Consider the following 14182-nt stretch of genomic DNA (forward strand, 5'->3'; position numbering starts at 1 on the left):
ATTGCCTACAGATGAGCTTTGAGTCCCCACTTCACACTCCCCCTCATTCATAATGATGTGAATTTTTGGTCTTTGATGCCTGATACCTGATCACTTCAACACCTTGTCATCACACAGGCTGGTGTGCTTCTTCCATGTGGGCTTTGTTGCTTCTGAGCTAGATGGCCACTTGTTTACCTTCAAGCCTTTAAGGCCCCAGGCATGACAGCGATTGATAACTGGGCACCATCAGCTTTCTTCACCACATTTGCTTATTCGCCTGCTTTGTCTTCAACGATTGTGTTGGGAAGGTGAGCATCATGGATTGCCAGTTTAATAGAACAAAGTGTTCTTGCATTGAGGGTGTACTTGAGTGGAGGCCCAATATCCATCTGCTACCTTAATGCTAAACCTATAAATATATGCACAAAGATCTATTTCTCCATAATCATATAAAATATATGCACATAGATCTATTTCCCCATCATAATATATAAATATATTTACATATACACATGCCTGTATTTAGACCTCTATAAATGCCCTTTGCCTTCAAGTTCTTTCCTCTATTTCCTTTTACTTTCCTCTTGTCCCACTATCATGCTCAGCCTTCATTTGGATTTCAGTAATTTCTCTCGGTTACACTGCCCTTGATCAAGTCCTACCAGGCCTCTTATAACCTCCTCGCCACTGGTTTTGCATCACTTGCTGTGCCCTTGTCCCTGGTTTGTTAACACCACTACCTTTCCCTCAGCCTCCCCCTCTCCCATGTCATCCCCCTGAACCATTGGTTCCCATTGTTTTCTCCTCCAGATTGTTTATCCTGCCTCTCTTATCTAGATAGACCTGCAGAGATAATAATATGCACAAAAAACAAGACAGAGCAAAACAAAGCAACAAAAGAAAACAAAACAATAACAGCAACACAACAACAAAAAAACAATGACAAAAAAGAAAAGGAAAAGCCTGCAAATAGTTTAAGGTCTGTTTGTTGATCTTTAGGAGTGTTTTCTGGTCGAGTCTGATGGGGTGCCATCCTTGCTCTACTCCCCTTGCGGTTTCTGAATTTTTATTTCTGATCTTCCCTAAGATCAAAGGCATTATCTGAGAGCTGGTCTCCCCAGGTGGAGGCCAGACCCAAAGGAGGATACCGGGGCCTTGTTTGAACAGATTCTTCAGAAGTCTACTGGACCCTATACAGGTGGCATCTGATACAGGTGGCTCAGACACGCGCAGGCAGCGCCCCTACCTTAGTGGGCTCCACAACAGTTTCATACTTCTTCTTGTAGTAGTACTCGTTCACACCGCATGGCTCGCAGCACTTGCACCTGGGGTAGACATGTGCCCGGCAGCACCCGCTGGCGAACGTGTTGATGAGAAAATCGATGAAGAAGGTGGCCTGGGGAAACACACAGAAGCACCACATTCATAAAACTGCTGCCGCCCCTTCTGTTTCTCCAATTTATATGCCTCTACTAGGAGGGCACTTCAAAAAGTTCGTGGAAAACTTCATTATCTTTCAATTCCATTTTTTTCAAGCCCCCCGTGTAGATATAAATAACAGAAAATTTGCCATAGTAACCATTTTAAGAGCACATCAATTACAGTGACGTCCATTACACTCATCACACCATACAACCATCACCACTGTCCATTTCCAAAAGTTTCATATCACCTCCAGACACACGTTTTGTACCCCTGAAGCAATAACTTCTCTCTGCCCCATCCCCTTGTAACCACTCGTAAACTTTGATCTTTGTTGTATGCATTTGCCTTTTCTCGAAATTTCCTCTAAGTGTGCTCAAGGCTCAACAGCATGAGTGTGGAATGTCCTTTCTCTCAAGAGCAGAGATAGAAGTGACTTGTCATTTTGTCAAGTCCTGTACAGAAACTGAGAAAGAGACTTACTTACCAAACCAAAGTAAGAGAGGGTTGAGCCAATGTATACAACCAACTGGATAATGTCAAATTTTCCTCCCTGGAAAAAATGTGGAACAAAATTCAAAACCATAAACAAGCAAGCAAGCAAAAAACCAGGCTTATAAGTCAGACAGAGACTGGTGGATCCCCTGAGACTACGACCGAAAGGTGACTACCTTTCAGGTCTGAAATTAAATTCAGTCCCGTGGCTCAATTTTCATCCAAACAGAAGACAGGGCTGTAAAGGAAACATGAACACTAGGGAGGTACATTCTTCTTAGAATACACAACTATTTGAGGTCAAAGGGGTAGCATTCACTCAAGGATGAAATTTAGAGGGTTAGGAAAGAAGGAGGAAGGGAAACAGGAAGTGGGAAAAGTGAAAGGTCAGTGAGGGGTAACAATGGATGAACTGCAGCCAAGTGTAGAAGATATGCTAAATGGGCCACAGGTCAGCTCTGTAAATGTTCAATTCACATTGCACAGTTGACGAACAAAGAACTGTCCTCCTTGGGAGACACAGTGGGGACGTTCACACGGTTGGAATTCAGAGCAACTCGTTTCTGCTCTGCAGTGCAATTGCTGGGTCAAGCAGAAAGACAGCACCCTAAGTGCCCATCACAGTCCCCCCCAAAGGATTTTCCTTCTTAAGCCAATTTGAGTGAGGCTCTCTTACTTACAAATGATATATTAGAACCATTTTTTCTCTCTCTCTCGATTTAAACATTAGAGTACTTTCTGGTTGAAAATTCAAATTTTGTTCCGCAGCATGACTTGTTCATGGACAGCACCCCTAGGACTCACCTTCCTCTTCTCCCAAGTTTGAGATGCTCTGAGTCAGCTTATGACTTTGAGCAAAACAAAGCTCATTCCTTGGAAGACCACGCCCAGGGCCAAGGCCCAGGGGCCAGGCAGAAACTCACCGTGCCAAACACCAGGATGTCAAAGCGGATCCCAAAGACTTTCAGCAGAGTCCGCTTTTCAGTGTTTGATTCCTTATAATACTTGGCGTATCTGTAGGATGAAAAGGCTCCGAAGTTACAAAACTCTTTCCGGATCTTTCCAATCCATTTTCCTACAAAATTTCTGAAGCCCCCTGCACTGGCATCGTAGGAAAAGAAACATGAAAACAGGAGCTAGTCTAGTCCCCCTTATGCATTAAAAAAAAAAAATCCTGGGCTGAGGTTGGTGAATATAAGAACCTACTTAGACCTGTGAACTGCTCTCACCAATCCCCTGGGGCCAGAGAGAGACATTTGTTCACATCACCTGCCTCCTTTTTAAAAAAAAATAATTTTATTAGGGGATCATACAACTCTTATCACAGTCTATAATACATCAATTGTGTGAAGCACATTTGTATATTCATTGCCCTCATATTCTCAAAACATTTGCTCTCCACCTAAGTCCCTGGCATCAGCTTCTCATTTTTCCCCTCCCTTCCTGCTTCCCTCTCCCTCATGAACCCTTGATAATTTATAAATTATTATTTTGTCATATCTTGCACTGTCCGACATCTCTCTTCACCCACATTTCTGTTGTCCATCCCCCAGAGAGGAGGTTATATGTGGATCCTTAAATCGATTTCCCCTTTCCAACCCACCCTCCCTCCACCCGTCCAGTATCGCCACTCGTACCACTGGTCCTAAAGGGATCATCCATCCTGGATTCCCTGTGTTTCCAGTTCCTATCTGTACCAGTGTACATCCTCTGGTCTAGCCAGATTTGTAAGGTAGAATTGGGATCATAATGGGGAAGCGGGGGAGGAAGCATTTAGAAACTAGAGGAAAGTTGTATGTTTCATCGTTGCTACATTGCACCTTGATTGGCTCGTCTCCTCCCCGTGACCCTTCCATAAGGGGATGTCCAATTGCCTACAGATGGGCTTTGGGTCACCAGTCTGCACTCCTCCTCATTCACAATGATATGATTTTTTGTTCTAATGATGCCTGATACCTGATCCCTTCAGCACCTCATGAGCACGCAGGCTGGTGTGCTTCCTCCATGTGGGCTTTGTTGTTTCTGAGCTAAATGACCACTTGTTTACCAGCCAGGCACCATCAGCTTTCTTCACCATATTTGCTTATTCACCTGCTTTGTCTTCAGCAATTGTGTTGGGAAGGTGAGCATCATAGAATGCCAGTTTAATAGAACAAAGTATTCTTGCATTGAGGGAGTACTTGAGTAGCGGCCCAATGTACATTTGCTACCTTTATACTAAACCTATAAATATATGCACTTAGATCTATTTCCCCATCCTCATATATAAATATATTTATATATGTACAAGCCTTTATTTAGACCTCTATAAATGCCATTTGCCTCCTAGCTCTTTCCTCTATTTCCTTTGACTTTCCTCTTGTCCCACTATCTGTTCAGCCTTCATTAGGGTTTCAGTAATTCCTCTTGGTTACATTACCCTTGATCAAGTCCTACCAGGCCTCCTTCACCCTCCTCACCACCACTTTGGATCACTTGTTGTTCCCCCGTCCCTGGGTTTGTTAACACCACTACCTTTCCCCCCCTACCTTCCCCTCTCCCATGTCCCCTGGAACTGTCGGTCCCGTTGTTTTCTCCTCAAGATTATTCATTCAGACTATCGTATTTAGATAGACCTGCGGAGATAATAACATGCACAAAAACAAGACAGAGCAAAACCAAGCAACAAATTAAAACAATAACAACACCAACAAGCCAATGACAAAACAAAACACAAGAAAGAAAAGCTTGTAGCTAGTTCAAGGACTGTTTGTTGGCCTTCAGGAGTATTCTCCAGTCGAGTCTGTTGGGGCACCAAGCCCTGACCCCAAAATCTATTCTTGGTACTCCCTGGGGACCTCACTGCTCTGCCTCCCCTGCTGCTCTTCTGCACACCCCCTGTGTCCCGCCTCAGTGTGGTGGGATCAGACCAGGCGGATTCCCATCACCTGCATCCTTATGCATTACCGGAAAGCCATGGAGAACTTGTATTTAGGGTAATACTAAAATGGAGGGTATACAACTCACAAACTCTCACACTCCCACTGAGTCAGTTGCAACGCAGAACGACCCTGCTAAACAAGGTAGAACTGCCCCTGTGAGTTTCCAAGACTGTAACTCTATGCACAACTGAAACACTGCACAGTCCCGTGCCATCCTCACAATTGTTCCTACGCCTGAGCTCATTGACGCAGCCATTGTTTCAATCCATCTCGTTGAGGGCCTTTCTCTTTTTCGCCTCCTCTCCACTTTACCAAACATGATGTCCCTCTCCAGGGGCTGGTCTCTCCTGATAACATGTCCAAAGTATGTAAGACAAAGTCTTGCCATTCTTGCCTCTGAGGAGCACTGTGGTCTTACTTCTTCCAACACAGATCAGTTTGTCCTCTTAGCAGTCCATGGTACTTTCAAGATTCTTCTCTAGCACCACAATTCAAGCGCGTCGATTCTTCTATGGTCTTTCTTATTCAATGTCCAACTTTGATAACTCTTTACTTGATAGAAAGCCATGTCTTTCTCCTGCAGAGCAGCTGGTAATTTCAAACAGCTGACCTTGCAGTTAGCAGTCCAACATGTAACCACAACGCAACCAGGACTCCTAGCAGGGGTCCTCAAACTATGGCCCATGGGCCACATGTGGCCTGCTGAGGACATTTATCCGGCTCACTGGGTGTTTTTGCCCCGTTTTGTTACTTCAAAATAAGATATGCGCAGTATACATAGGAATTTTTTCATAGTTTTTTTAAACTATAGTCCGGCCCACCAACGGATCTGAGGGACAGTGAACTGGCCCCTGTTTAAAAAGTTTGAGGACCCCTGATAGGGAAATGAAAAATACTAACTTTCAGCCATCCAAGGCCTCCTTAGGGGTTCCGGGTGGGGATGGAGTGAGTAGCTGCTTCGTGGGCACAGGGTTGTCTTTATGTAGGAGATGAGAATGTTCTGTAACTAGGTAGAAGTGGTGGTTGCATACCACTGGGATTGTACTCAAGGCCACTGAGTTGTCCACTTGAGAATGGTTCATGTTACAGATTTTACCTCAAAAACAATCTTACTTCTAGAACGATGGTAAACTTTCGATACTTACTAGTAGATTGGGGACAGGTACAGCTCTGCATCAGTTGCCATCGAGTTGACTGGGACTCACGGTGACCTCATGCATGTCAGAATCAAGCTGTGCTACATAGAATTTTCAATGGCTGGTTTTTGAAAAGCCAATAGCCAGGCCTTTCTTCTGAGTTATCTCTGGATAGACCTGAACCTCCAGCCTTCTTTCAGTTTCAGTTAGCGGCCAAGGGCATTCGTCATTTGCCTTACTCAGGGGCTCCTGTGCACCTCAGCAATTACCCTAACTACGCCTTTCTCGCCAGAACCATAGTCGGGCCACATGGTCGCTAGAGATGGGTAAAGCACTCTCCTAAAGCTAACTCTTCCTCCCACCACATTTGACCTCTTGCTTTCAGATTGTGGTTATTAGGTGCTGTCCAGTCGGTTCCGACTCATAGTGACCCCTGTGTACAGCAGAGCAAGACACTGCCCATCTTGCACCATCTTCCTAGTTGTTGCTATGTTACAAACACTGTGTCAGTCCATCTGCTGGTTTTTAAATAAAGGTATACATTTTCTTTCTGAGATATTCACAATCTATTTGTAGGTGTGAGAAGAGAAGAAGACAGATGTGTTCCCAAAATATAGCCTAGAACAGTGAAAATTGGTTTCTAACAAAATCCAACACTGATCTCCAGTGGGAATACCTGATGTGGAGAGAGGAGTCTCAATTTCTTTGCCTCAGGTTGTTTCCACTCCAAAACAATTCTTTCTCTGGTCTAACTGTTTTGAGGTTTTTTTGCAGGTGGTAAATATACATCTACAATTTGCTATTGAGACCAATCTCAATTATATAGCCCAAAGGCATTTATTATTCTATGTTGTACAAACATCACTATCTGTTTCCAAAACGTTTTCATCACTCCCAAGCAGAGGCCTTTAACGCCCACTCAGCACTCACTCGCCATGTGCCATTCCCTCCAATTCAATCTACTTTCTGCCTCTAGGCCTTTGTCTATTTATTATTTTTTCCCCAAAGCGTATGTGAGCAAACATTATTCTGTTTATTTTGTTATTTATTTTAATGGCTTTTTATTGTGAGTTAGGTGGGGGAGGGGTAGTCTAGATGGTTCATGTAAATGCGATCGTATAGCACATGGGCTTTTATGATTGACTTCTTTCCCTGATTATGTTGTCATTGTTTATCCATGTTGTGGCCTGTGTGAGAAATGTATTCCTCTTTAAGACTGAATCACATTCCATTGTTTGGATGGACTGTCTTTTGTGGATCCATTCATCTGTTAGTGGTTCCTTGGGGTCACTGAGTTAAGCCTAAGAACATTCACTCTGGGATAGATCTGAGCTTCCTAAGAACCTACATAATCGTTCCCACCTTTTGGCTGTTGAGAATGATGCTATGAACCCATGCTTACTGGTATCTGTTTGAGCCCCTGCTTTTGCTTCTTTGGTATGTACACCCAGGAATGGAATTGCTGAGACATATGGTAATTCTGTTTAACTTTCTGAGGAAAAAACAAATGACTGGTTTGTTTTTTTAATACTGTCCCATGTCTTATGTTAGCATCTATCTACTTATGTACTTGCCATTCATCTGCCAATCTATCCATCCATTCATATAGCCATCTAACTACTATCCATCTATCTATAAACTAGTTTGCCTAGGAAGGTTAACGTTAGACAGTAAAGATTTTAATTTCTGCTCTCAAAATTTTTACTTATATAGTAGTTATTAAATTAAGGGCAAGATCCACTTGGAAAGTGTGTTCAAGATGCGCATAACAGGCCCACACCCGAAAGAGTGGTTTCCCAAAGTTTGGATGTTTCTAGGAACCTGTATTTTCGGTAAAAGTTCCAAGTGGATCTGATGTGGTAGGTCCCTAGCCCATACTTTCAGAACTACGTGCAAAGATGTTCTTTGCACCAGAGAAGAGCATGGTGGGGTTTATGTGGGTTAGCCCCACTTTAAGTATGCTGTAGATAAATCACGAAGTATTCACTAAATAAGGATATTTAACTGTGCGTCTTCCTGTAAAGACTAACAAAATTCTCTAATGTGTTTTTGGGTGATGGTGGTGTTGGGGGAGTAGGACTGCCCCGTAGGGTTTTCAAGGTTGTGATCTTAAGAAAAGCCTTACTGGCATATAACTCACATATCATACAATTCCATAGTTCAGCCATTACACGAATGAGGCATTCATCACCACCATCAATTTAGAACACGTTCCTCTTTTTTGTATTGTTGTTAGCTCCCCATCTCCCCACAACTAGTAATCCAGTTACTGTCTCTGTAGCCCTACCTATCCTGGATTTCCTGTGGAGAAAAACATACAAAACAAAATCAAGAAGGAAAGAAACAAACAAAATCCAACAACAATGACAACATGAAACAGAGGAAAACCTCAACAGAAAGAAAGCAGAAAATATTAAGAGCTGGAACGAATATAAAATGGGCCAAAAGGGAGATCAAATGATAAGGTGTTCCATTTTAACCTAGCTGCATCTGCCATGACCGACTTTAGTATGCTCGCTGTCTGACAGCCAGGCTGTTCACATCCAGAGTCACATCCACTGTGGTCTGAAGGGACTCACTGGAGGGTATCCATGCGGGGGGACCCTGCACATGGATTTTGACTTCCATTGTCATCTATAACCTTCTGCAAACCAGCTGTTCACAATTTAAGCTCTTTCTGGAGGCGGATCACCAGGTCTTTCTCCCATAGGGCAACTGGGTGGGTTTGAACAGCAGACCTTTTGGTTAGCGGAGAAGCACTTGCTTGCTGTTAACCACAACTCCTCATAATGTCACTGAGCAGCATCAGTTTCCTAGGCTGTGGAAGTCCTGTTTTCCCCAAAGTCTCATATAACCTGCAATTTTCCTCTTGGTGAGCTTTTTGATACGGGTATTTTTCCAGTTAGTTATCTTTTAGACTTTGATATTATATTGTTGGCCAGTGTTTCTTCTGGTACTCATTCTAGGCAATAAATACCTTTAACACTTTGTTCATAAAGAATATTAACATCCTCACGACCTCAGTTCTCCAGAAAGCTCAGATCTCTCCAGGAGCGGACGTTCTTAGGCTTAACTCAGCGACTTCAAGGACATTGCGAACGTCAGATTGGCCAGAGCGATACACTGTGTGCTGCTGACTGCAGGAATGGCGGGGAGGGCATCTGGGGATTGCTGATCCTGCCTTCTTTTCTTGTTCATGGCCATATTCAGCAGAACACCAGGGGACCATCAAAACGTTACCTAAACTAGAAGCTGGTTTCAGGGCCCTGGACAAAGCACCACTGAGTCAGAGGAGGCACAAAGCCTTTATGTCTTGATCTCAGCCAGTCTTTTAGTCAAAGGTCTTTAACTCAAATGCCTACAGAAGTGAGGCTGGTAGCAAAACATATCGATGTGAGCCAGGCATGAGGCAATAAGGAGTGGTGAGGACAGAGGTAAAGTAGAGGGTATACATCTTTTCTAAAGGGACCACTATTATTCAGCTCCACCCAATGCTACCAAGCGGAACAGGGGCCCAGGGTGGTCAAAGAGCTGGATGTTTTTTCTCCCAAGAAAATCAGGAAGTCACTTTTAAAATGCATTATGTGTCAACTTCTAAAACACTATGCAGGTCTGTAAGGTGAGCAATACCACCAGATAAGTAAACAGGCATCCTCAAACTATGACCTGCAGGCCACATGCGGCCTGCCGAATGTTTTTGCCCTGTTTGTTTTTTTACTGCAAAATAAGATATGTGCAGTGTGCATAGGAATTTGTTCATAGTTTTCTTTTTAAAACTATAGTCCGGCCCTCCAATGGGTCTGAGGGACACAGTGAACTGGCCCCCTTTTTAAAAAGTTTGAGGACCCCCTGATCTAGAACAACAATACTATGAAAGAGGTACACATTCTCTAAGGATGAAACTCAAAAGCAGGAAAGGAGAGGAAAGAAGGAAGAATCGAAACAGTGAACAGAGAGGAAGTGGGAAGGGCACTGTTGCATGGTGGGGATTGTAGTCATTGTCACAAAACATGTGTGAACCGTTCAATGGAAAACCAATTTGCTCTGTAACCTTTCACCCAAATCACGATAGAAAATAAAATAAAACAAGCATTGTGCAGGCCATTTATCATATGGTGTCTTTTTTAGAAGACAATAACAAAAATGGACTAATAGAGAGAGACCAGTGTTCATTAATAGCTAACAGGAAGAGGGGTATGCTTTGTAACAGTATAGACTTTGGATGATGGGAAAGATGACACTGATTGTGGGTGTAGTGAGCAAAGCACAACCAAAGTAAGTAATCATTTCAACACGTAAGGAGGTATAGGCCAATTGGAATGTGGGTAGGTACAGATGCATACAGGTGAGCACAGATAAAAGGGAGTTACCTATAGGTACAAATATGTGGGTGCAGGCACATGTATTCATTGAAGACACAAATGTGGATATTCCTCAGATGTAACTAAATATCTTCTAACACTGTCTTTCTGGGTTTAAAGGCCGACACTTTATAGTTCACAAAGTTCATGGTCGGCATCCTAGTGCAATGAGTGGCATCTTGTCTTCTTACGGTTTTGCTCCTGGAGAGTAGAGACCTAATGATACAGGCAGTCCTCCATCTCCCAAAGCACCCACTGACCTTCACATCATATCAGCACTGAAGCAGACAAAGCCACCGGCAAGGCACACAAGGAGAAATCCCACTCATTACTACAGGCAACAGGTCTGTGTAGAAGGGGGTGTCCAGCAAAGATAAATAAAAGAAGAGGCTCCTTCAAGTCAGAACAGAACTCATTTAATAATAATAGTTGCTTGGAACACAAAAATGAACACTAAACCAACAACTGGAAAATATGTGGTACAACACTTAAAACCTTTGAGCCAATAATTCCACTTCTCGAAATGCATTCTAAAGAAACACTTGGGATTCAGAGGTATACAGTGCAGAGGTATTGATAATGAAAATCTGAAACCAGCCAACTGTCCAAAAAAAGGAGAGTGGGGGTTGGGGTGGAAATTAAACAATAAAGGAGAGTGTGTAGGAAAGTCATGAGTTAGGAGGAAAAGGATGTGCGTGTAGGGATCGAGGAACTGGAATGGACATGCGGAGCTTCTGTTCTTAGCTGTGACTCTTGGGCAAGTCATTTAACTGCTGTCACCTTCAACCTGGAACACAAATATCTTATCTTTTGGGTTGTAATGAGATTGAGAGTTGAGGGTATAAAGTGTCTGGCATAGTCCCTGGCCTTCAAAGACGCTCTAAATTGCAGCTGTTGCTGTCATTACAGTTACACAGTAGAGTATTATGCTCATGATGGGATAGTCACAAAGAATTGTGGGTGACCTGGGGTTTGGAAAACAAAAACAACACGATATCAAACTGTATATGTGAGGGCGTCTCACCAGATCCTCATAAAAGAATTGAGCTAGATGTGAGAAGCAACAAAGCCCACATGGAAGAAGCACACCAGCCTGTGTGATCATGAGGTGTCGATGGGATCAGGTATCAGTTATCAAAGACCCAGAACGAAAAAATTTATATCGATGTGAACAAGGGGGAGGGCAGAGTGGAGACCCAAAGTCCACCTGAAAATAATTGGACATCCCCTCACAGGAGGGTTACAAGGAAGGGATGATTCAACCAGGGTGCAGTATAGCACCAATGAAACACACAACTTTCCTCTAGTTCTTTAATGCTTCCTACCCCCACTATCATGGCCCTTATTCTACCTTACAAATCTGGCTAGAGCAGAGCATGTACACTGGTACAGTTAAAAGCTTGCAACACAGGGAATCCAGGAAAGATAAACCCCTCAGGACCAATCATGAGAGTAGTGATACCAAGAGGGTAAGGGGAAAGTACGATAAGGAGAAAGAGGGAACCGATCACGATGATTGACATATAATCCCCTCCCAGGGGACGAACAATGGAAAAGTGGATGAAGGGAGACAGCGGTCAGTGTAAGACACAAAAAAAATAATAATTTATAAATTATTAAGGGTTCATGAGGAAGGAAGGGGGGAAGGGGGTAGGAGTGAGCTGATACCAAGGGCTCAAGTAGAAAGAAAATGTTTTGAAAATATCGATGGCAATATATGTACAAATGTGCTTGACACAATGGATGGATATATGGATGGTGATAAGAGCTGTAAGAGCCCCAAATTAAATTATTAAAAAAAACAAAACAGTGGGGAGGGAGGGGGGAAATGAGCAGCAGATATTAAGGGCTCACGTAGAAGGCAAGTGTTTTGAGAATGATGATGGCAACAAATGTACATATGTTCTTGACACAATGGATGGATGTATGGATTGTGATAAGAATTTTACGAGCCCCCAATAAAATGATTACAAAACAACAAAAGAATTGAGCAGATGAAAGGAAACTCACCAGAGAATAATTATAGATGACTTTTGTCCTCTTTGCTCAATGCCTTTCTGTTTCCCAGAGACAGTTGTTTTTGATTGTTTGTTTAATGTTTCTCTTTTAAAAAAATAATTAAAAAGGAAAAAAAATTCTACAAAATTCACTCACCAGCTAGCTTTTAGGAGAAATCTTTTGTATTCATTTTGTTGCCTTGGGAACCAATGACTAGTCCTGATTTTTCTGGAAATGTCATTCAGCTCCACAGGAAGGCCAAGGCCAAGGCCAGCCAGCCATTGGTTGGCCCCTGAGCTGGAGTACTGAGTTACCTGAAGTTGTAGCCTGGATACAGGGACTCCTTGGTGCTTTTGTCGTCAAGGCGACGGAAACTGTACTTTGGTCGGCAGTGATGGAACCACTTGTCCAGGTTGCAATCCCAATATATCTCAATACCCATAATTCCACCCTGGAAAAGTCAAACAAGAACCAATCTCTAAGTCTTTTGAGATATGAAAAACCTAGCTCTCTGTGTTGGGGTTACCACCTGCTAGGGAGGATCACAGAAGGAAAGGTTATCTTTGTCAAGGACAGCTGCTTATTAAATGTCTGAAAGCCATAAGGCAGCTCTATCTCACACAGACATTAGTGTGACCATCACAAACATGCCTTCCCTGGCCCTCCACCATATGGGATATACTGCTATTAGAATATTTTTTTCTAAAATACACCTCTCGACAAACCACTCCCTTAGTCAAACACCATTAATAGCCCCACACTAGAGATTAAGTCTTAACTAGTTAGACTGGAATTCATACATAAAATGCTTCTGTATTTTGTTTCAGTACTTTTTAAGAAAAAGCTCTGATCTCAAACTGTCTTCATTTTCCCCTGGACACGCTTTAAAAAAAAAATCTTGGTCCTTCCCCTTCCCCACTAAGAAATGTTCCTCCCACCCACCCTTCTAGCTAAGTGCGCTGCATCCTCTGAGATCTAGCTTACATGCATCTTCAGCCTTAATTCCTTTGGTGTGGGTTAACTCAAATATGGTCAAATCCTAACCCTAGTATTTATGAAAGTGAACAATAAAAATTTTGAAAATGTTATTAGTGAAATTAACATGAGGTTATACTGGGATTGGTTGAATTTTTGTTTTAAATATCTGGTTCCTTATAAAAGAGGAGAGAATGTATAGGGAAAGGGAGACAGAGGAAGAAAGAGCCAGGTGACAATTGGAAGCAGATATCGCTGCAAGCCAAAGTAGAGCAAGCACTGCTAGGAGCTACCTGCCAGAAGCTAGGAGAGAGGCATGGAGCAGAGTCTCTCCCAGACCGTATAAAGCAACAGTTCTCGACCTTCCTAATGCCGCCACCATTTCATACAGTTCCTCATGTGGTGGTGACCCCCCAACCATAAAGTGATTTTCAGTGCTACTTCATCACTGTCATTTTGCTACTGTTATGAATCGGGCGACCCCTGTGAAAGGGTCATTCGGCCCCCTAAGAGGTCGCGGCCCACAGGTTGAGAACTGCTGCTTGAAAGGAATCCACATGACTAATCCACGTTTGAACTTGTAGCCTTCAGAACCATGTGACAAAACATTTCTGTTTTTATGAACTGTCCAGGAGTGTTTCTATAGAATCCCTAGGAAATGTAACACAATATCACTCATAGGGATGTGGTGGGATTCTTTGAGGTCTTGCAAGTGAAGTCGTTGGCACCGCGCATGGATTTTCTAGCTGCTCGATTATTATGAGCCGTATTATTCGGACCCAGTGATCCTGCCTCATGGCCGTTTGATATCCTCTATCCCTGTGCTGCACTGAATGACTTGACATTGCTTTTCTAGCCAGACTATTTGTAACTCCACCAAATGACTGGATGG

The 14182-nt window shown here is 43.0% G+C and overlaps 2 protein-coding genes across 3 annotated transcripts in view; one reads left to right on the top strand and one right to left on the bottom strand.

Annotated features, from left to right (window-relative positions):
- IFT81 (intraflagellar transport 81) overlaps window positions 1-14182 on the top strand; it is a 184172-nt gene that overhangs the window by 26700 nt on the left and 143290 nt on the right. The gene's annotated exons all lie outside the window — the stretch shown is intronic.
- P2RX7 (purinergic receptor P2X 7) overlaps window positions 1-14182 on the bottom strand; it is a 49028-nt gene that overhangs the window by 9917 nt on the left and 24929 nt on the right. Inside the window, exons 8-11 of the mRNA XM_075533693.1 lie at window positions 12630-12766; window positions 2823-2913; window positions 1892-1957; window positions 1229-1378 (exon numbers count right to left, since the gene is read on the bottom strand). Coding sequence (XP_075389808.1) covers window positions 1229-1378; window positions 1892-1957; window positions 2823-2913; window positions 12630-12766 — 444 coding nt within the window. The remainder of the gene's footprint in view (window positions 1-1228; window positions 1379-1891; window positions 1958-2822; window positions 2914-12629; window positions 12767-14182) is intronic.

The sequence above is a fragment of the Tenrec ecaudatus genome, chromosome 16 (assembly GCF_050624435.1).
Source record: "Tenrec ecaudatus isolate mTenEca1 chromosome 16, mTenEca1.hap1, whole genome shotgun sequence".
Lineage (NCBI taxonomy): Eukaryota > Metazoa > Chordata > Mammalia > Afrosoricida > Tenrecidae > Tenrec > Tenrec ecaudatus.